Source organism: Lathamus discolor, chromosome 5 (genome assembly GCF_037157495.1).
Source record: "Lathamus discolor isolate bLatDis1 chromosome 5, bLatDis1.hap1, whole genome shotgun sequence".
Lineage (NCBI taxonomy): Eukaryota > Metazoa > Chordata > Aves > Psittaciformes > Psittacidae > Lathamus > Lathamus discolor.
In genome coordinates this window covers 88,248,469-88,271,224 of record NC_088888.1, presented here as the reverse complement: position 1 = coordinate 88,271,224, position 22,756 = coordinate 88,248,469, and the positions used below count along the sequence as shown (strand labels likewise).

General features: G+C 42.8%; 1 protein-coding gene across 1 annotated transcript in view; it reads right to left on the bottom strand.

Moving 5' to 3' along the window:
- The window catches only part of CSMD1 (CUB and Sushi multiple domains 1), a 1,149,005-nt gene extending 1,128,222 nt beyond the window's left edge, over positions 1-20,783 (bottom strand). The window contains exon 1 of the mRNA XM_065681530.1: positions 20,612-20,783. Coding sequence (XP_065537602.1) covers positions 20,612-20,678 — 67 coding nt within the window. The 5' untranslated portion in view covers positions 20,679-20,783. The remainder of the gene's footprint in view (positions 1-20,611) is intronic.
- Positions 20,784-22,756: the final 1,973 nt, after the last annotated feature.

Below are 22,756 nucleotides of genomic sequence, written 5' to 3'. Positions count from 1 at the left end.
TTGTTTACCTCATTTTTCTCACATAAAAGCAAAAGCCTACTGGACTGACTTGGATTTATTATTTAATTATTTTAAATTGAAAATTAATATATATTCTTTACTCTGGAATTCAGATACTTGGGAATGAATATAAAGATTCCTTAAGAATTTAATCTAATCTTTATTAATTTAAATAGAGGTCTGTGGAATCAGTGACTTAAGACCTGAATAAATGCAGAGCAAGAATTTTCTATTTCTAAGCTTATATATATTTGTATAAAAAAGATAATCACCTAGGTTTTCTACCCCATATTAAGTAAAACCCTTACACCTATAGAGGGATAATGTAACTCATTATATATAATATTGACCTGGGATTCATAAAATATGAATCCTAGATCACAATTCAGGCACAGACCTTCTTTGAATAAATTACTGTGGCCTTTGTGTCTTTTTTTCTCCCTTGCCTGTACAGTTAAGCAGTTTTATTATAACCTTCTTGGCACATTATGGTGCTGTCTCCCATTAGAATGCCTAACACAACAGCACCTTAATTTTGAGTAGAATCCCTGGGTCCTACTATAATAAAAACATCACATATTTTCCTGGTTTACAGTAAAAAAATCCCTAAGTTTCTTTAACATTCTTCACAGTTCAGCTATTTGGGACCTTATACCCTTTGTTTTCCTACAACAAATCCTAACACAAATACCATTTTCCCTGAACAACTATTACAAATATTGTAGACCATGTTCTAGAGATGCTTTTACTACAGTTTTGTGTACACTCACAATAATCTTTATTTTCTTTGATATGTTTTCTGTCTTCCAAATCATTGCATCTTTTTGACCTTTTGAAATGCTGCTTTGCTCTGGGCTGATGGCTTCAACTTATTTCCTCAATAATTCCTAATTTGTCTTCTTGCTTAGTATATAGGATGATTGTTTTATATAGCATTTTCTTATTTGGTTTTGTGTTCCTAGATTAATTATTCTATATTTTCCTAGCCAAATTGTTTATTTTTGCTTTACAAATGATATAGATGATACAACACCTTTTGAGTATGGTCGCATTGCTCTGAGCTTCTAGATATACTTTTAGATCCCACAGAAGCTTCAAATTCTCCCCCTCTAGAAATTCTATTACTTACATTCAGACATACATAATCATGAGCAACAGAAAGCCCAACACTGACACCTCAGAAACGTTGTTCAGATTTTCCCTTTGTGGCTTACACTTACACTAGTCTCCCATCCACAGCCTCTTTGCTTTCATGATGATTTCTCTTAGCCATTAATCTCAGATGTGGTGCTTTGTCAAACGATTACAAGTAGACTACATCCGTTGAATTGAACTTGGCTACAGTGGCAGTAATATCTCCAAAGAACTCCAGTGGGTTAGTTAAGCATGACCTCCCCTGCCTGAGTCTATGCTGGTTATCCTTAATCAAACTGATTTTCAAGCTGTTCCTTCACACTTCCTTGGTAGTTCACACAAACTTGGTAGTTTAATTTTCCCCACACTAATTCAAATTCACACAAATTCACTGATGCAGTTTCTTGGACTGTCTTTAATCTATTTTGAAGATTTGCTTGCTTTTTTTTTCAATCTGCAGAAAACATTCCAAGACAGATCTGGTTTAAATTTTGTTAGTAAATAGCCTTTTGTCCCTCTGGGTTCTCCACTAGCTGTTTAGAAGCACGTTTTCAAAACTGGTTTTGATGAGGAAAAAAGTCACAAAATGCATGTACTTCATGCATTTCTTTTGGTGGTGGTGGTGGATTTTTTGTGTGTGTCCATGTGTATGTGCTGTCTTTCTACATGTGGTAAAATGTAAAAAAACAATTGATGTCAATGCAGAGTGGTAAAATTTGAAAGATTTTTGTTACTTCACATTCATGAAGGCAGGGATGAGCTTTCCATGGTGCTGTAATCGTTAATGCAGTGGAATAGCTATCAAAAGCTGTTTCAAATGCATTCCTCCATTTACAGGGAGCCAAAATGCATTGTGCTATCCTCAGGTAAATGTTTTTAGTGATAAATTTACACATGTGTGGCCTTCAGTCTCGATTACATGTCTCCCTGTGCCTTGAGTTGAAAATCCATGTAATGTTGCAGCTGATAAGCAAGGCAATACACTGCTAGAACATCATTCCAGTATTTCAGAAATCCTGGGTTGAAATTCAAGGTCATGGGCTTGAGATGGAAAACTTGAATGGGGTAGGGTGAAGTATTTCAGACAGGACATCTTCCCATGTGGCAGCAGCTTGCTCTGACTGCTGCACTCATAAACACAGGGGAAGCTTTCTACATGAGTAGAAAAACGGACAAATCTTTAAGAACAGTGAGCAGTAACTAGGGGACTACCTCCACAAGAGATTCAAATGACTGCAATTCTCTCTCTCTCTCAGACACATACACAAATGTATTTATACCTTTTTCATTACTATGGTAACTGGGCACGTTCAGACTAATACATGCAAATTCAAATGGGAGTCGTATACCTAGACCTAATTTTTTTCATGTCTCCAGTATCATTGATGATGTCAGCAGAGGTATAAGTGGCAAATACAAGTGGCACCTCAAAGTTTGTACTAGAAGAAAATTTAAAAAAAGACAATTTTGCTCACATCTTAAGTAATTATGAACCACAGAACAGTTCAAACAATCTCCCTGATAACAGCATACCTCTCTGTAGATTTCTTTGTAGATTTTATTTGAAGAGCATAACATGATGATTGTTAAGTTCCTAAAGATGAAAGCTATTGATTATTTCTTCAAATGAGCTGAAAAAAGGTATTTCAGCACCTACCTTTTAGGTACTTCCTGGCAAATGAACCCCTGAGCAGTATTCTGGTGGACTACTTACAGCTCTACCTTTTATACAATAACTGAATATTCACTGTGCAAGACAGAAACCCAGTTATACCACTGGCATGACTCTGATGTGGCAAGTAAGGCTCTCCATGTAAGAAGGGGCCAGCAGGAGTCCAGTTATTGTTCCTGCATTTTATATTCAGTTCCTTTAAGCAAGGTTTGGAACCCAAACATTCTACATCCAAAGGAAACTTTAACCGGAAACCTTCAGAGCACCAACAGGGGAGACCCTGGGGCAGTCACAGTATATGCCAGAAAAAAAGGATGAGACAGGCTTTAACTTTCTCAGAAGAAGAAGCTTAATGTAGATTTTTCACAATCTAGCCAAGTGCTCCAACTGTTAAATTACTCTCTCTACTGTGGGAAAATGAGAGGGCACCACTTCCACCCCCAGGAATATCTTACGTAAGGCCAAAGTTGGCAGGCGCACTTAAAGAAAGCCAAGCGGTTTTATCCCTGTGGAAGAGCGTCTATATTGAAGATTACAGTGACTGTTCAATAACAATCTTATACAAATTGTCAGTATACAACTGTTCTGAATGTGCCTAGAAATGCAATTTTAGGCTCAAAGGAAAATTTCTAATGAAAAATAGATGTGTAAATTTGGGTGTTTCTGGGGTTAAAGTAGCCATTGAGTGGTAGTTTAGTAACCGAAGTACTCGATGTAATATCTTAACAATAAAGAGAGAACTTGCTGCTTAAATTCTTCTGTGTATTTATTTACTGCTGAGTGTCCTCAACACCCATGAAATTAATTAGGAACCAAAGAGTTCAGCACATCTCAGATCTAGCTTTTGAATTAATAAGTTATATTATATTGAATTAGAATAATCAGCATGTTTCTATGTTCTGAATTTGTCAGGTACATACACTACACTAACCAAAAATGATTCAGGCAGAGACAAGAAAAGACAGGTATTGAAGGATTAAGCCAGCAACAGAACAGTAAGGAATCTTACAGTTTATCAACAAAATCTCTTTAAATAATTTTATCTGAAGAAAGGCTGTTCTACTAATTCAAGCAACTAAATGTATATGCCATCTTCAATCCTTCAGTGTGAGTGGTTGAGATATTCTATATGGCATTTTTTCTTATGGTCAAGTGAGTAATTATTAAAAGAGGCAAGCTTAATACATAAACAGGACTACACTAATTTTTATGTCATCCCAAAACAGCATTAATGTATTGCTACCTAAAATGACCAATTAGTTTTTAATTAAGCACAGTGTTTATTTGCAAACTCAATCTGGTTCTTGGTCATAATTTTTAACTGTTCAGGCATTTTCTCATTTTAATAAATGTTCAATTTTTTCTAGTCAAGCAGAAAATAAAATTTGTTTGAAAAATAATTTTGTTATCCTATTAAAACAGTCCTACACAAATGACTCAATCTTTCTCTCGTCTGCTGGAAATTTAGATTGCAGTATGTCAGATATATTACATCTTGTTCAGATGTAGTCATCTTTCTGAAACCTGTGTTCTTGTCAGTTCTCAAAACCAAGCAACGATTTTGTTTGCACAGGACAGGAGTAATTAATGCCTTCCTTTCCTGAATAGACTCTATCAAGAAATATTCAGAAATTTCTCTTTTATGGAAATGAAATGGAGCCTTTCAGAATGAGGGAGCAAGAACAGTCATGGGAGGCTTCTAACACTGAAGAGATTCTGTTTTCTTCTGTCTATGCTACTCCTGTTCACAATGGTCAGCTATGCTTTTGCTAATTATTTATTTGCATCGCTTTGTTTTGCTTTTATGATACTGACAAGCTTTTCTACAAACAGCCCTGAGTGGAAGAAGTAGAATAAAGGGGAAGGGCAGAATTTGTACATCTTGCTCACAGCCAGCTTAAACGCATGCAGGAAGGCTGCTGTGGCAGGGAACAAGAGAAACAATCCTTATTCAGATAATAACAAAGTTTCAAACATGAAACAAAACCCAAAAACCTATGGATCAAAGCTCATTCAGTACCTTGCATTTTTTAAGGTTTGAGATAAGCCTCTATCTATGGGCAGATTTTTCAATGTTATTTTTTATTTTTTGGAATTTGTTCTTGATCTGGTTCTTGGGAGCAGGGAAACTGGTTGATTTAGAAGGATGACATGGTTTCAGCATTCTCAGTATAACAGAGCTTTTCGAAAACCTTTTCTAACAGAGATTCTTGCTGTGTTTCCCTAATCTCCATGGAAACCCAGTCCATCACCAGATCCCATCAGCAGCTTGTCACAATCCCCACCAGTTCTCACCAGACTTTTTGCTTATTGTCCCAGGGAAGAGAACAACATCAAGATATGACTTGTAACCAATAACAGGCAAAACAGCATATATAAAGTGCATTTTATACTGTCAGTGAGCTACTAACACATTCCATGGAATTTGATGTCAGAGGGAGAGGAGATCAGTAAGCATCTGGTTTGCTGCATTCATTTCTTACCAGGACTTAATTTTCTAAGTGTTTTCACAGATGTTCCTCCAGAAACTGTCATAGGGCAAAACGCTGAACATCACCATCATTCAGGTGGTCACTATGTATTGCAAAGTACACAATCAAAATATTGTCAATGACTATAAAAACTAGATAATGAGATGACGAGATAGAGGGAAGTGGCTGTTCATAATGAAACATCATAGACATTACTCTTTTAAGTAAGGGCATAAGCAACACTGACTACATCATGATCATTAAAAATTATGAGAAATGCTTTTGGGAATCATGCATGCATCAGTATTACTTGAAGTTGATGAATATCCATATGGAATTTTTAGGTGTACCTAGGACAAGTATGTCATTTACAGATTCACATCACCCTTCCTATCTATCAGATGCAGTTTTGTGCAGGGTGAAGTATTTCTGAAGGGCTGGAGTGCTGGGAAATGAGCAGGTAGCAGCTTCAAAACAAGCAAAATGCAGTGCTCTTCTACACAGCAGGAATTAAATTGTAAAACAGATTGTCAGAATATAGTGTGGTAGTCTGAATTATGAATAGGTTCAAGAACACATTCATGAAGGTTAAATTTATTGATGGATGTGCAACACAGACGCAACCTCTAGGTAAAGAGTTCCCTAAACTGGCCAGAGGCTGATAAAATCTAAGGCTGTCTATATCTTGTTTCCTGCAGTTCTTCTATGCATTTGCTAATGGCCATTGTCAGAGAGAGGTTATTTTGGTCTGATTTGATGTGACACTTTTTGCATTTTTAAATACGTGAAGACTGAAATTTAGCTAAATTCATGGGACAAGAACAAAATCTGGGCACAGCTTATGTCCCTGACTTAGCTCTTCTGGTTTTAAGAGTGCCCTGTGCCCATCTGCAGTGTTTCTGCTGGCTCACCAGTGCAGGAGTCATCACAGATTAGACCCTGGGTGCTTTCATCCATGGGAATGTTAAACAGCCACTTTGGAGCATAACAAAAAGGTGTCTTATACTCCTTCAGCAGAGGAGGAAATTGTAGAATGACTGGAACAAGAAAGATAAGGTCGGCAAAAGGAACATTTTGAAGAAACAGTAAGGGGAAAGGAAAGACAAACAGTGTTTAATGATGCAAATCTGATGGTGCTAGCTCTGCCAGTCCTACGAGATAAAAGCCATTATTTTCAGCACATCACCATAAAGGCTGTGTATCAGCTCAGCAACTGGACTACTATGCCCATGAGGTCATCAGTCATTATCGGACCATATCAGACCTTCACAGTAGTGGTCTGAGGGCTTCTACTGAGGGCACTTACCAGCAGACATTTCAAGTTTCGAGCTGTATCACCAGTCCTGCTTAGTGAGACTACACCAGCATGCCTGTGTTACTGGAGACAATAAGGGAAGGTGGTTATGCATTGCTCTTCAGTAAGACAAATACCAGTAATGGAGATCAAGAAAAAAAAAAAAAAGAATAAAATGAAAAAGATCATTATTGATGGATGTGAGTGAAATAAACTGGGCTACGTCCCCTGTAAAATACAAGGAAGCATGAAGCTGCTCTGTGGTGTTTCAGAAGATATTTCTTTTTTTGCTTGGTTCTGGTCATGCAAGAAATAGCATTCCCTAGATCTGAGTTTCCTGTTACAATATTGTCCATGTTGTTAATATCGGGTTTTTTTTTTCATGTTCATATAATCCTTTGTGTGATGAGTCCCGACACTCTAGGATTACCGTAAAGCAGACTAATAAATCACACTATAGACATGTCACTGCCCAATGAACTTTCATTTAAAGAATAAATAGCACAATAGATAAAATATCCTAGAAAAAAAAAATGAGCGGAAGAAGGCAAATGAGGAGAGTAAGGATTGATTTAAGAAACTAAAATATTCTTGACTGAAATCCCCATTAAATGCTGTCATGCTTTTTCATATGTGGATTCTTTTCTGAGACAGGTTACCTTCCTCAGTGGTACTATTGGAAAGTCTGTCAATGAAATATAAGAATTATTTCCATCAGCTGCCTATGCTGTCTGTGCTGAATGCCAATCCCTCATCTGACACAGTCTGTCGCCACAACAGGTTATTTTTTCACAGTGGGCAGTACATTATCTTTCTAGTGTCAAACAGTAGTTTCTTTTTTAATTGATTCTTTTCCCCCAGGGGACCTGATCCTCATGCACATCGCTCTTTTAGGATAGTACCTAGACAACAGCAGTGACCAAGCAGATCTGAGAAGCAAACTTCTGTTGAAACAGTCATGTAAAATGCTTCTGCTTTACAAAACTGTACCTGAAAATACCAGTGCTGTGTGATTGTGGGGGGTTGACCCTGGCTGCACGCCAGATGCCCACAAAAGCTGCTCTATCACTGCCGTCCTCCACTGGACATCGGAGAAAAACTACAACAAAAGTCCCATGGGTTGAGATAAGGACACGGAGAGCTCACTCACCAATTACCATCATTTGCAAAACAGACCCCACCTGAGGAAATGAGTTTCATTTATTACCAGTCAAATCAGTAGGATGAGAAATAAAACCAAATCTTAAAAACACCTTTGCCCCACCCTTCCCTTCTTCCCAGGCTTAACTTTTCTCCCAAATTCTCTACCTTCTCCCCTTCAATGGCGCAGAGGAACAGTGAATGGGGCTTATGGTCAGTTCATCACATGTTGTCTCTGTCTCTCCCTCCTCCTCAGGGGGAGGACTCCTCACACTCTTCCCCCGCTCCAGCGTGGGGTTACTCTCATGACAGTCCTCCATGAACTTCTCCAGTGTGAGTCCTTCCCACAGTCTGCAGTTTTCCATGAACTGCTCCAGGGTAGGTCCCTTCCATGGGTGCAGTCCTCTAGAATAGGAAGCTCCAGTGTGGGCTCCTCCCTCCACAGGGCCACAGGTCCTGCAGGAGCCTGTTCCAGTGCGGGCTTTCCATGGGATCACAGACTCCTTTGGGCATCCCCCTGCTCCAGCGCCAAGTCCTCCATGGGAGGTAGGTGGAAATATGCTCTACCATGGACCCCATGGGCTGCAGGGGCACAGCCTGCCTCACCATGGACTGCACCATGGTCTGCAGGGAAATCTCTGCTCTGTCACCTGGAACAGAGAGATTCTTCTGCTCCACCTCTTCTCTGCTCCACCTCCACCTCTTCTGCACTGACCTTGGTGTCTGCAGAGCTGTTTCCCTCACATGTTCTCACTCCTCTCTCCAGCTGCAATTGCTGCTGTGCAGTAACACTTTCTGCTGCTTAATTATGTTATCCCAGAGGTGCAACTACCATTGCTGATGGTGGGTAGCAGCAGGTCCATCCTGAAGCTGGCTGCATTGGCTGTATCTGACACAGAGGAAGTTTCTAGCAGCTTCTCGCAGAAGCCACCCTTGTAGCTCCCCCGCTACCAAAACCTTGCCATGGAAGCCCAACGGTGACAAAAACAAAAAAGTGACACATTCAAAGCATTTGCACAAATCCATCCATCCTGCCAGTATGGTTGGCAGAGCAATGCCCAATAATATCCAAAGAAGTTTGGTGCCTATCCTACAGTGGTAAAACTGGGTAGATACCTTTTTTCCACCACAGCCTGCCTCTCCCCTTCCAAACATTCTGTTTCTTTGAAAGAAAAATGGAGCCCCAAAGAACAGCAATTAGTTACCATCAATGTGGGGTAAATGTAGAAATTATGGATACTCATAGAGGAAATAAAGTGGAGATGGAGCTGATTGATTGTTTTTAATTCTGGGCCAGGACAACAGCCTCCATTATCACAGAATCACAGAATCCCAAGGGTTGGAAGGGACCTAAAAAGATCATCTAGTCCAACCCCCCTGCAAGAGCAGGGTAACCTACAGTACATCACACAGGAACTTGTCCAGGCGGGCCTTGATGCAATATAGCCAGTAGTCTATGAGCTGGCTTCACTCCAAATTCTGATTTGCTGCTGCATTTAATGTTTGCTTTGTTATCACAAACATTTTGTTGCAGGGTACATCGGATTCAGGGTCTTTTTTTTTTTTTTTCTAATACACAGAATTACTTAAGTACAACCATTTTAAAGAGAAACAAACCACAACTTCCCTTGAGGAGTCCTACAAAAAAAACACAACAACTGTGGGAAACTGCTTAATTCAGACACTACCTGGGGGATAACTATAGTAAATGCTGAATACTTTTGTCTATCCATTCTCTTTACAGCTCTATACTGCATTCAGATGACGATGATTCTCAAGTGTAAAAGTAAGTTCAGTACAAATTCCTTGATGTTCAAAAATGCTGAGGTCTGCAGTTCTCTTTTATGGCAGCGGGAACTGCAGATATTTGATACTCCTGAAAAGAAAGTAAAAATACAAATCTAGGCTCTTGACAATTATCAGTACCTTCTGTCCCCTTCCCAGCATCCTTGAACTTGACACTATGACTTGTTTTGCAGGTAAATGAGCTCAGACGATTGCTTTTATTGTTCAGTATGTACATGTTGTTTTATTCAATAAATGCATCTCCTCTTCCATCAGATATTTTGGAAAAAGAAGGTTGTTTTTCATGCTGAATGGAATGTCTATGACCTGGTATCTATTATAAGTGTATTCCATCCACAAGTCTGTTTCTTTATTAAATATTCACATAAGTAAGTACCACTTAACACTGTCTGTGGACACACTGAGATGCATTACCAGTGAAGTGGACTTATAAAGTTAGTAAGGAAATAAGACAGAAATAAAGATTCCTGTACAATATGAAATCTTGCGGACACATCCTATAGTCCTTACTCATCCAGCTCCTGCTCTGAAGGCAGGGAAATAGAAAGGCTTTCAAAAACAACCATACTTGTAGAGGTTGAAATTATTGTGGTACAACATAGCCTAGCAATAAAATAGCTAGTACTTTATAGAAGATGCGTGAGGCTAACAGAAAGAAGAATCCAGCTCTGTCACCTTTTCCAGTATACAGAAATTACAGATCTAGACTTAACCATTTCTAACAATGGGAATTTGAATTTATAGACACAAAAAGAATCAACACACACACAAAAAAAGAATAATCAATTAGGTGTCCCTGTTTAAAGAGAAATAATAATTTGAGTATATATGAAAAAAAATCAAAAGAAAAAATGAATTCACTTTGACAAAACAACTCCTCAATTTTCCTTCTAATGTGATATGACTCATCTCAAATCCATTGCAAAGCAGTAAACAAACTACACCAACTCAGTAGGCATCATCTGCCAGGAACATTTTAAAAAGAAAACCATTACTGAGCTACTTTTCTTGTCTTCTATACAGAGAAACTTATTTTCCCAGCAGAAACAGCACTTTGCATTATCTTCTTTTCGTTTACTAGGTTTCCCTCACTGCTCACAGCACCCTAAGAAATACCTCTTTAAGCCAATAACTTATTTCTTAAGAATTAAATTAGCTTGGACCAGGTTTAGGTATTTTCAAAACAATCCATTTCACTTAAAACAAAGCAGAAGGGCAAAGTCCAGTTTGATTAGTAATAATATTGTATATGAGACGTATTTTGGATAGCAATTTAAGCATGCAGACAACAGCCTTTTGATTTTATTTCTCATTCATTGAACTAATTTTACAATTGGAACTGTAACAAAAATAAAACGATTAGTTTTTGTTCTATAATCCTTCTGTAATCTAATTTCCTGAAAATAACTTGCAAGAGAAAATAGTCATGAAGATCAAACTGACAACTATAAGCTGCCCTCTCCACTCTTCATTATCCATTATTGGTTTATGACCACTATTTATTATTATTATATAGCTAATTAAAAAAAAAAATCTAAGTCACCTGAATTCAGCTTCTCTGCTGGTGCAAATCACCAGAGGTCCATGCAGAGGGTTCCATGATGTTATATTTTTTGCAATAGTTCTTGTTTGTGGATTTTAAAATATTATGGGTCAGGGCTTTCATTGTGTTAAGTGACACTAAATTGAAAAAAACAGAGCAAGTCCGATTTCCAAAATATTCCCTGATTCATTGCTTTAAAGAAATTACTTCGGCGCTTCTCAAAAGTTGACAGGAAAAATCTGAATTGTCATGGCAACGTGAGTTGAAGAAATCCTTCTTTGCTGTTTGCATAGATCATCTCCATGCTATCAGTCTGTTTACTAAATGTTGCTAAAGAAAGCAGTTAAAGGCTAATCTCTCCTCAGAACCAAATAAATTATATAACTAGTGAAAGCTAGTGGAGTGAGATACACTTCAGATAGGTCAAAAAATGTGAGGCATCACGTATCTTCAATGTGAATGACACCAAGCTGCTGACATACTGGAAACGCTGGATTGCCCTCCACAGGCACCACCATCTGGTGGGCCCATGCAAAACTCATGAAAGGTCAACAAGGCCAAGCACAAGGTCCTGTATGTGGGTCAGGGCAATCCATGCACTATTTGTTCTGCAGGTTTATCAGAGAACGGACTGAGAGCAACCCTGAGGAGAAAGACTTGGGGGTGTTGGTTAATGAGAAGTTCAACATGACCCAACAGTGTGCATTTGCAGCCCAGAAAGCCAACCGCATGCTGGGCTGCATCAAAAGAAGTGTGACTAGAAGGTCAGGGGAGGGGATTCTTCCTCTCTACTCTGCTCTCATCAGACCTCCACCTAGAGTACTGCATCCAGCTCTGGGGCCTTCAAAATAAGAAGGATGTAGACCTGTTGGAGCAAGTCCAGAGGAAAGCCACAAAGAAAGACGATCAGAGGGCTGGAACACCTCTCCTGTGAAGACAGGCTGAGAGCATTGGGATTGTTCAGCCAGAAGAGAAGGCTCCAGAGAGACCTTACAGCAGCCCTATAGTACCTAAAGGGGCCTACAGGAAAACCAGAGAGGGACTTTTGACAAGGGCCTGTCAGGGATAGGACAAGGGGAAATGGCTTTAAACTGGAAGAGGATAGATTTAGATCAGACATGAGGAAGAAATTTTTCACTATGAGAATAGTGAAACACTAAAGAGGTTGCCCCAACAAGGGAGACAAGGCCAGGCTGGATGGCGCTTTGAGCAACCCAGTCTAGTGGAAAGTGTCCTTGTCCATGGAAAGGGGGCTAGAACTAGAGGATACTTAAGGTCCCTTCCAACCCAAACCATTCTATGATTCTAAATGACATTTCTGTGATGGCTTGCATAGCATTTTGTATTAATAATAACAAAGAGTTTGAATTTTCTTTATGACTGTTAGGGTTGTTCCAGCATCCTTGTTTTAATGCAAGATCTGTATGTGATATGTAGCTATAATAAAGTCCAGATTCAAAGTCCCTTAAGGTTAATGTGATTTTTTTTTTCTTCTGTCAGTTCCTCTGCATCTAGATCAGGTCCTAACTGGTCAGAATCCAACATACAGCAACCCAAACTATTCAGCTGATGACTAGTGTCTATGTCCAACATACCAAGTTCTGCACAGCAGAATGCTTTTTCTCTACAAACTGGAAGAATTGTCTCAAGTTAACTACATTATGTACCTGTTAGAAAGAAAGAAAAAATTCGGCATTTCATTTATGTTAATTAAATACCATGATAAAGCCTCCCCCATATAGGTTTCATAAGAAAGTAAGACAGAAATGGTGGAGTATATATAGCTCACAATCAAAATGCTGCTACTGCTGCCACTGTTGACTTCGTAAAATCTATTAACACTACATTCTTCAGTGTTAGAGACACTGCAAACAATGGGTCAAAATGTGTGCGCAGGACATTTACATGCCACGATAAAGCAAATCAATTTAATTTCTCAAGAGAGATGTCTACATGTGCAGAGGGTCGCCGATTGTGATATTAGCATTGCTTAATAGTACCGAGGTTCTAAAAGTGAATTATAAAACACCTCTCCCTCCCCCCCCCCCCCAACCACTTGGTATGACTCAATCTATATATTATAAGAAATATCAGCAGGATATCAACAGAGGATCTGGCTGCTGGGGCAAAGCTAAAATAGTGCACTTAGTCACTTGGAAGCAGTCAGATTCTGCATTGATATCTCACAGACACTAGTACGAACAGTGTGATTTGTCATGACCATTTGTTTCACAACCAGAAGCATTTAAAATTAGTCTAAAAATAAGTTAAGCACTTTGCTTTTTTAAATTTATTTAATCAAAGTGTGCTTTTCAAAATCCTCACTGTTGTTCAAGAAGCGTTCAAGAAGCACCCTTCTTTCTTTTTTCTTGTCCTCAGAGTAACCTGTTTTGGTTTTTTTTCTAAGGTTCAAGGCAAGGCAGGTTCCATGAGCTCACGTGTATTCCTGTGATATCTAGACACTTCCTTCCCAACATCAGCTGTTTCCTGACCAAATCACTTCCTTGCTCCTTGCACCTCTAGCTGTGCTGGATACCAGCAGTTTGATGTGGGTCCCAAACTACATGGTACATGTTGTACGCAACATGAGTTCAGACTGAACCCTGATGCGCTCATTCAGTGCAAGTTCTAGATCAAGCACAATGTCCAAAGCCAAGCCAAAGCTCTTGTTCATCTATTTCAGATACACTAAGCAAACTGAGCCAAGCTCCCCATCCATTTCAAGCTTCAAATACAGAGTAAGGCTGGCTGCATTTTTGCTCCCAGTGTACCGTACATTGATGGTTTTTCAGCACCAATGAAGGCAAAATATATGTAGCCATTTGATCTGCAAATCATAGGATGAGGAAAAGATAGACCCTAGACACAGATTTGCTCTATGTGAAATATCAAGAATTTGTTGCAAACAACAGAATTGTAAGAGCATTTAAACAAAAAAAATACCCTCCAATATAGGTTCAGAAATTGCTTTCTAATAAAAAAAAAAAAAAACAAAAAAAACATGGAAAGCTTTCAGCCAAGGAATAAGAAAAACTTCATGTTTGGCAAAACTGCATGAAAATGTCATTGCCTTGAAATGGAGAATAAGGCACAAAGCAAGTGCTGCAAAATGTAATTTTAGAATGCTGACCGTATTTTATGCAAGTTTGCAAAACAAACCCTGACAAAGTTTTATTCATTATTATTTATTCAGCTCTGTGTCAGCTGCAGTGCTGCTAACGTTTCTTTTGGAAAGCCAATGTGCAATGGAGACATGAACACAGAATGTGATTCTGTACTTTAGTAGCCATGGAATACTGTAAAAAAGAGGCATAAAACATCCAAATACTAAATGATTCTAGGTTTCTCTGTAAATTGTCCTTCATAATTTCTTTAAGGAAAAGCAGAGGAAAAAAAAGAGGAAGCAAGGTATAAGTCCGATAATACCATGCTTGGAGATACCAGAGATACTGTTTAAAAACAAATTACTTCAATAAATATATAATTTTTTTAATATTATCGAGGTTGGTTGCTCAGATTTATCCAGCTTTCCTTTTTCTCAGTCACACATGGATGTAAAGATTGTCGGAAGTTCTCAGCCATGACAGCTCATATTAGACAGGGTTTAGCTCCACAGTTCACAGAATCATAGAATTATACCTGCATTATTCAGAGTAGCAATCTTTTCAAAACTGGACAGTCCAACTGCTGCTGAAATCAATAGAAGTTTCAGTTTCCACTGTAACAGAATAGGGCCCTCGCAACTGTCTGAAGTTAGCTTTTTCTTGACAGTGCAAGACAAAAAATGAATTTGAAAGAAGTGAAATCAGTATTTAAAAATATGCATGAAGGTATTGCTAAAATGCATAATCTAATAATTACAAAACTATAACAAACTGATTAATTTTATGATGGAAATTAAAGCATTACTGCAATTGCAAGAAATTGTGATTTTTTAATTTTTTTTTTATCTTTTGCTAGAAGCAAATCATTGATGATATTCTGATTAATCAAGAGGAATCCTGGTTAATCATCAGCAATATAGTGGTGACTAAATACTTCTCTGCCCTGTTACATGAATGTGCCTTCCAGGTAAAAATGGCAATGTTGTAACTCTCTCTTTTTTTTTTTTTTTTATATGAGTAAGAAATGCGGAAAAAAATATTGTCCCTGAGCAAGTGAGACTTGTTATTGGCAATAAGATACATTATTACTCTTGTAAAAGTTTTCAGTGCATGTGTGACTCCATTTACTATTCAACTACTAAATGCAGGCAACTGATAAATGTTGCCTTTGTGTGTGAACATAACACTAGCAATAATCCGAGTAATTTGTTTAAGCAGTTATTCCATTGAGAAACGTGTATATCAAATATAGTGCAAATTTTCTTACATATAATGGAAATGTCATATAGTGAAGTCTTTCATCCAGCCAGAACAAGGATGTGTGAGGACAAAGTAAGATCTCAGTTTTCCTCAGGCATTAATGGCATTCGTCCCTATTTCAAAACTTGCTGGTTGATAAAAATGGTTTAAAGGAAATTGCAATTGATATAGAAAAGTAAAACATCTAAGTAAAAGAAAGTGATTCATACGCAATAGGAGAATTTCCATATGATTCTTATTCCATATTGGAAGAACAATCAATTTAGCTCAGTCTAACCCGGGTAATTTTGCAGCCATATGAAGAAATAGAGATCAGATTCTTATTCGGTGATGCTGACTTAAATCCAGTAGTATGCTCGACCTTTATTAGAGATAATGTCTCATACTTATGCTACTGCTTGGGTAGATTGCAAAGTTAAAACAACAGCTCCCCTCTCCACACTGCACCCCTCTGCTGGTTACAGGCAGCCTGCACTACACTGCAGCATTGGTGCTTACGCTTAAAGCTGTTTACTAGCAGAATAATGTTATCATGGTCAAAGAAACGTGACAGTTCAATAAGGATTTAAGCAAAATGAAATTACATCTTATCTTTAAATTCATTGGACATCTTGTACAGTCGCACTATTAAGCAGTTACTTCTCTGAGGAAAGGTTACGAGAAGTAGTTTAATGTGACAGTGCACAGATTACATGTCTTGAAAAAGCTGAAAACAGTGGTCCCTAAGGCTTTTCAGCCTTTCTAGAGAGCATGGCAAACCTTAGACACATTGGTTTGTGTTCAAAATAATTACAGTTTCAGATTCAGCCAAAGTTTTCAAGAATGTAAATATATTGAGGCCACAGTCCCATAGATATCTTTAAAAAACTTGCATATGTCAAAGCATATGTAATAATACTACCACATAATGAGGAATAAAAAGATGTGAGCTAGATTCCACGTTTGTATAGAAAAAGCAGTCTGCAGGGACAGGAAATACAACAGCCCCCTCCCCCAAAAAAGCCCATGCCTGACCAAAATCATACATGCCTCTATAAAGGGACATGGGAGTGACAGTCAGTAAAATAAGCAGAAAACAATCTGCAGAATGGTTCCTATCTATACAGATCACAAACAGTGCTGAAGTACCCTCAGAGATTTCAGTACATCCTGAAGTTCCTGAGTACTCACACCTGCTTGTATGCCGTCTCCAGCTCCTCACACCAGTATCCTGTTCCTCACACTCCAGAGGAGCTGATAACCTTGTACTGCCTCACTATGGGAATTCAAATCTCATCTACAGGTTCAAAGGTCTATAATGAGTGTTTGGGGAATCTCTGTTGAACTGATATGCTCTCCACTATATTATTTTCAAATTGACCATACTTCCTATTCCTCTACAGAGTTAAGGACACTATGCACGCATATTGATGGAAAGTTGGGAAATACAGATCTTGCCAAAAAGTGCACGCATTTTTACATTAAAATATTATGTGGTCAGAGCTGGCTGTTGTATTTTCTGTATTTATATGGTAAATTCCTTGCTGGGCTGGGGGATGAAGAATGCATCCACCAAATACTTGGGTTTGCATCTGGGTATCCAACACCTAGCTCTGATATTCTTCCAAAAAATACCCTTTTTCAGCCCATTTTCCCTAGAATCGCTTTAGTTTTCTCTGGAAGAGAATGAAGGCTCTCTAGAGAGACCAGCTTCAGAGTCTGAGAAACACTGCTTTGGAGAGAGAAAATACATGGCTTTAAAAGAGACAAACACTCTCAGTACAACAGTATTAGGCCTTAAACATAGTGGCAACCTTGTGCAATGTACTCATGGCAATTATTTTGACAAAGTGATAGCAACAAATAGAGGGTACATAAAATGTTTTGGGGTTTATTTATTTTTCTTTTCTTTAATAAATAATAAAAAAAAAATCCTAAACTGTAGATGTGGGATGTGGGATGTGGGATGTGGGATGTAGATGTGGGATCCTTTCACTGTCTGGATTCAATTGAAAAAGAGAAATGTTTTTCCTTTGCTATTTCCATTAATCTGACTGATACCTCTGTGCATAAGCACATTTATGTAGATTTTGTTTGAGGCAATAAGATGCCAATGAAGGTGTTGCATTTGGTTACCTGAAAGTCCAGAAAATTACCTTGAAAACATGTACCAGGACAATTTTAAGTATAAAGCATTACGCATTTCTACATTGAAAATAGGCTGTCCACAGAAGTCAGGTCACAGCAGAAAGATATTTTAATCATTTATCTTGAATTTTAGTCTGAGTTCAGTCTAAATTTACCATTTGTTGCTTAGCAGGATGAATTTTTACAGAAATGATACTGACGTGTTTCATATTTCAAGCAACTCCATAGGTTTCTTATGTTTGCTTTTGCTAGGCTATAACGTACCAGAATTAGCGAACAGCTCTATAAACAAACCCAGCTTAACACGCAGAGCTGAAAACAGTGCTGCCTGCCTTGTTGAAACCTAACTGCTACGATAGGGTAGTTTCTAGGAGTGTGGTTCCTTTAAATGACTCCATACTCATTTCCCTTGATGGTTAAAGCATGATGGACAGGGAAGTATCCCCCAGATATTTTCCAAAACACTCAGATGCATCAAGTCAGACAAAAAGAGTCCAAAGAAATGTATAGAGCTGTGCTTCGTCTACCACAATGAATGGTGACGCATGTTCACTTCCGTCTTTTCTTGCTCCTTTAAAAAGTTCTGAAAAATTGCACAGCAACAAAGGGTTTCCATTTCATTTCATAATGAGGAACAATGTGGAAAGCAACTCACCTCTCATTTTCCTAAAATATATGGGAACGCCTGTGGCAACACCTCCAGAAATTCGCTTTTATTTTTTCCTCATAAAACCCAAAACCAACCAAACCCTGGGTGAATCCTACCACAGTGACTACCAAATGATTCGACTGCCAAGAGGCTGGGAAAACAAAGAGTTCCGGGGATCTGTTAATTAAAATTTTACATGCTTCTGAAAGCCTAAGCTTTTCATGTTACAAAGGAAGGAGTTCTTTCTCTAAACTACAAACGCAATTTCAGCCTCAGGATTACATTTGCCTAAATATAGATACCTGCGCTCGATTGCCTGGTAATGGATAAGAAGGTAAATGGGACAGAATTATGTCAAATATTCCCGCTGGTTCCCCCTTCTACCTGTTGTTTGAATTCAATGTTAAGACAGTTTGTAGCCTTTAAGTTGGTGTGTTGCTGATCCACATTAAGCGAGGTATAATTACATTCTGCAGAGCAGCATCGGCGGCAGTGCCCAAATGTTCCTGGCAAAGCCTTTGTATGTAAGCAAAACACGTCGGATCTCCGCTGAATAACCATGATCCAGCCTCCAGCTTTTCGTATGTGCTGTCAGCCATGAAAAGAAAACACTTAAATGTCAAACGACAGAACCAGCTACAGTGTATTTAACAAATGAGTCGCGGGTGTCGGGTCGCCCCGGGAGCCGGCGCGGCGGCGGCTGCAGCTCGTCCCGGGGCGACCGGGACCTTGTGCGGGGCCAGCCCCGCTCCCGTGTGTGCGGCCGGTCGCAGCAACCCCTCCCGGCCCGGGGCAGCGCCAGGGCTCCCGGCAAATGTGCGGGCTAGGGGCGGCTGCCAGCCCCGGGCGGGGGGGATCGGGGGCCGAGACACCGGGGGGTGGGGGGGCGGTGCTGGAAGTTTGGGCAGGGCGGGCACGCCGAGAAGCCCCCGCCCGCCCCGGGCTCTATGTGCCGCCGGGCACAGCCCGCTCTCTCGGAGCCGCCTGCCTCAGAGCCCAGGAAACACCGGCGCTGCTCCTTCCCCGCGCAACATTCCCCGCGGAGGCAGGGCGACCGGGGGCAGCCGGGTGGTGTTGCCTGGTGAACGGGGGCAGCGGCCGGGCCCGGGAAGAGAAGCGGTGTAACCGGGCAAAGCTCCCTCCCGGCTGCCGGCAGACGGGGCTGGCCTCCCACCGCCTCTCCCTGCGGATGGCGGCCGGAGGCTGACGGGGGCCGGGCACCCTGCAGAGCCGCCCGGGAGGACGAGGGGCCCCGGCCGCGGACACCCGCAGGATGGGGAAGGCTCCGGCAGCTGCCCCCAGCCAGGGCTGCGACCGGTTCTCCCCGCACCCTCCTCCCCGCTCCAGCCACCTCCGCACCAAAAAAGAAGCGGTGAGAAAAAGAAAAATGGTGGGAACGATGTAATTTGCCTTGGGAGGGTTAAGAGAGGCTCAGACAGCACAGACCGCAAGGGGAACCGTGTTCCCGGAGGCAGGCAGAAACAGCCGGGAGCGAGGTAGGAGCAGGCAGAGGCTGTAATGGGGACAGGTGCTCAGTTGCTATCAGCCTCCCTCCCTCTCACTCTCCCGTTTGCTCTCTCTCTCGCTCCCTCTGACACACACTCGCATCTCCCAGCATGAAAAAGCGCAGGGCGAATGAGAGTCGAAGTGAATAATGGGGAAGTTGTTGTGTCCAGCTATGAGGCAAGTGATGGGGCTGAGGCCAGCACTGAAGTTGTGTAACCCAGTTTTCCACCGCCACCCCCCTCGTTTCTCCTCCCTCCCCCCATTGATTTTAAGGAGAAGCCCAGCTGGGGGTGGGAGTCGCTCCCCACCGCACGCCGAGCAGAGGAGCCCTCGTCTCTCTGGCGCGAACGGGTGCAGGAGGACCCCGGAGCCGCATCCCCGCCTCCGCGGAACTCTTGGGGCGCGGAGCCGGGTGAGGCAGGCCGGGGGCGGCTCTCCGCGGCCACCCCTCCACGCTCCCCCCGAGCACGGCAGAAGCCGGGGAGGCAGGAGGAGGGGAGAGCCAAACTTGCCAGCCCGGGGACTGTCCCTCGCACAGCAGCGAGTGCCGCGAGTGCGTGCGCGGAGAGCGAAGTGCTCCCAAACTCCGGCGCTGTCTAGGCGGCCAGATGCGCCCGGCTGCTCTCGCAGCGCCGCAGCGGCGGCTGCCCAACGCCCGGGGACTGGTTTCTCCCAGGGGAAGTGGCCGGCCGACTGAGAACCGAGCTCTCGGGGAACACCGGCGGGAGCTGGGAGGCAGGGATAAGGGAGACCGGGCTTGGTGAGCCTGCTGTTTCCCGGCGCAGGAACGAAGCGAGGGAGAGAGCTCAACCGATCGGCAGCGGTTTAGCTGGGGGGGTGGGGGGGGAGAACCAGTGTCATCACCACAGCCTACACGAATCCAGTGCAAGAAACCCAAATCTTACCCTGAGCTGCAGTAAGGAGCCCCGCGCAGAAAACCAGCAGAGACTTGAATTTCCTCCACGCAGTCATGTCTGCAGTTATTCCACACACACACACACTCACACAAAACCCCGGCGGCTCTTCTCGGCTGCGACCGTGTCCTCCGAGCGGCAGCGGGGCTAAGGACAGCGCCAAATAACCACCACGGGGCGAGGAGAGGCGGAGAGGAGCGCTCCGGGTCCCGAGCGCCGCGCAGCGCCCGGCGCCTCCTGCAGGACTGCGCGGGCGGCTCGCTCCGCTCTGCTCATAGCATCAGTCCCGAGCCGCGGCGGGGCTGCGCCGCTCAGCGCCCGCGGAGCCCCGGCGCCGTCGGTCCGCCGCCCGCCCAGGGGAGGGGAGGAACGGGAGGGAGGGGAGGCACGCCCGGTGCCGCGGGCAGAGCGGCATCCACGGCCGCCGGCGTGGAGAGCCGGCAGCGACGGCAGGAGACGGATGCGGGGAGTGCGAGGAAGAGGAGGAGGAGGAGGGGAGAAGGAGGGAGGGATCGCGGCGGGAGCAGCGCAGGCAGCGCAGCGGAGCGGCTGCCAGCCACACGAGAAGTCGCTGCTGCCGCCGCCGCCGGACTCAACCATCACTTCCCACGGAGAGGGGAAGGGGCCGGCACTGCGCAGTGGGCGCACGTTAAGCCCGCAGCCGCCCCTCTTCGCCGGCCGGCCTCCGCACGACGTCCCCCCGGGGCGGCAGCGGCCCCCCCTTCTCCCCGGCCGCGGCCCGGGGCTGCTGCCGGCGGACCCCGCAAGTGCCCGCGGGGAGAAGGCTTTCCCTCGGCGCAGGGAAGGGCGGTGTCTCCAGGGCTACACCTGCCCGGAGGCTTCTGCTGCGCTGGCCCGGGGCCCTGTCCCCCGGCCCTTCCCCTAGCAGGGCCGCTGCCCCTCTGCCCGTGTGTGGGGTGCGGTGTTGTGTGCACCGGGGTAGGGTGGGAATCCCTAGTCCTAGGTGAAACTCTCCTCTTCTCTGGTCCCTGCTTCCGAGATAGGAAGGCTTTCGGGTACAAAATGTGCCCCACTCGTTCTGTCCAAGTTGTTCGTCTGAACAAGGGGTTGTTCCTGAGGGGAAGGAGAGGAACCAGCGTCTTCATAAGGAACACTGCTTTGTCTTTATGTTGCCATTCCTGAGCACTCCTGTTGCCAAGAGGAATATCTGCCATTAACTGCCCTTTCCAAAACAAGAAATCCCACCAGAATCAGTCATGACGGGATGCAGGCTTCCCCGACTCCACCCTGGATTCAGGAGGGCTTGTTCCCCGAGCCGAGGGAAAGGAGATGGTGACCCAGGGCTGGCCTGTCTCGGGTCCCCATATTCTTCCGCGGCCCTGACAGGTGATGCCCTTTGCCAACAATGGTTTTGGTGCCAGCCCTATCTGCAAAATGGGTGGCAAAAAAGTGCCCAAACCTGGCTTTCAATCCAGTAAGAATTGTAAAGAGTACCACCACCACTGTGCACCGGGCCTGACTCTGTAATTAATGCTTACCTATATCCATAATTAAAATGCAAAGGCTCATAGGAAGGAAAGACAGAAATGTGAACACCTTTGGAAAGGTAGTTTCAAGGTTGTAATTACTTATGATGAGTTTTCGTGGTGAAATATGCAAAGTTGTTTTCTCATTGTAAGTTGCAAGAAGGTGGTGAATGGACACTGAACAAGGTAGGCTGACTTTGTAATAAGCTTGTATTTATGTGTAAACCTTGCGCTTCTCAGTCAAAAAGGCGGGGGGGGGGAGGAAAGGAAATCCAGGGCCAGACAAGCTGCCGGGAACGACGTGGCATTGCTGCCATCTCGTGGCAAGCGCTCCCGCCCTGCCCGCACTCGGCTTCCCTGCGTTTCCCCATCCGTTCTTCCCCTTACCTCCCAAGCTCACTGAGCTCCGCAGCCGGGCCTTCCAGAGCAGTGAACCAGTCTTAGTATTCATCCATATTTTAAAAACGCCTCGGGGAGTCTTTTTTTTGTGTTCGTGGAAGTGAAATGATGCTAATACTTGTTAGTACCAGATACGATGTAGTCAAGCTGCTGTGCAGAATTCCCCAGTCAGAGCTGGTCAGGCTCCACATATACATACACCTCCCCTCTTACTCCATGTCAGTGGGCCGGGAATAATTCGCTAAAGATT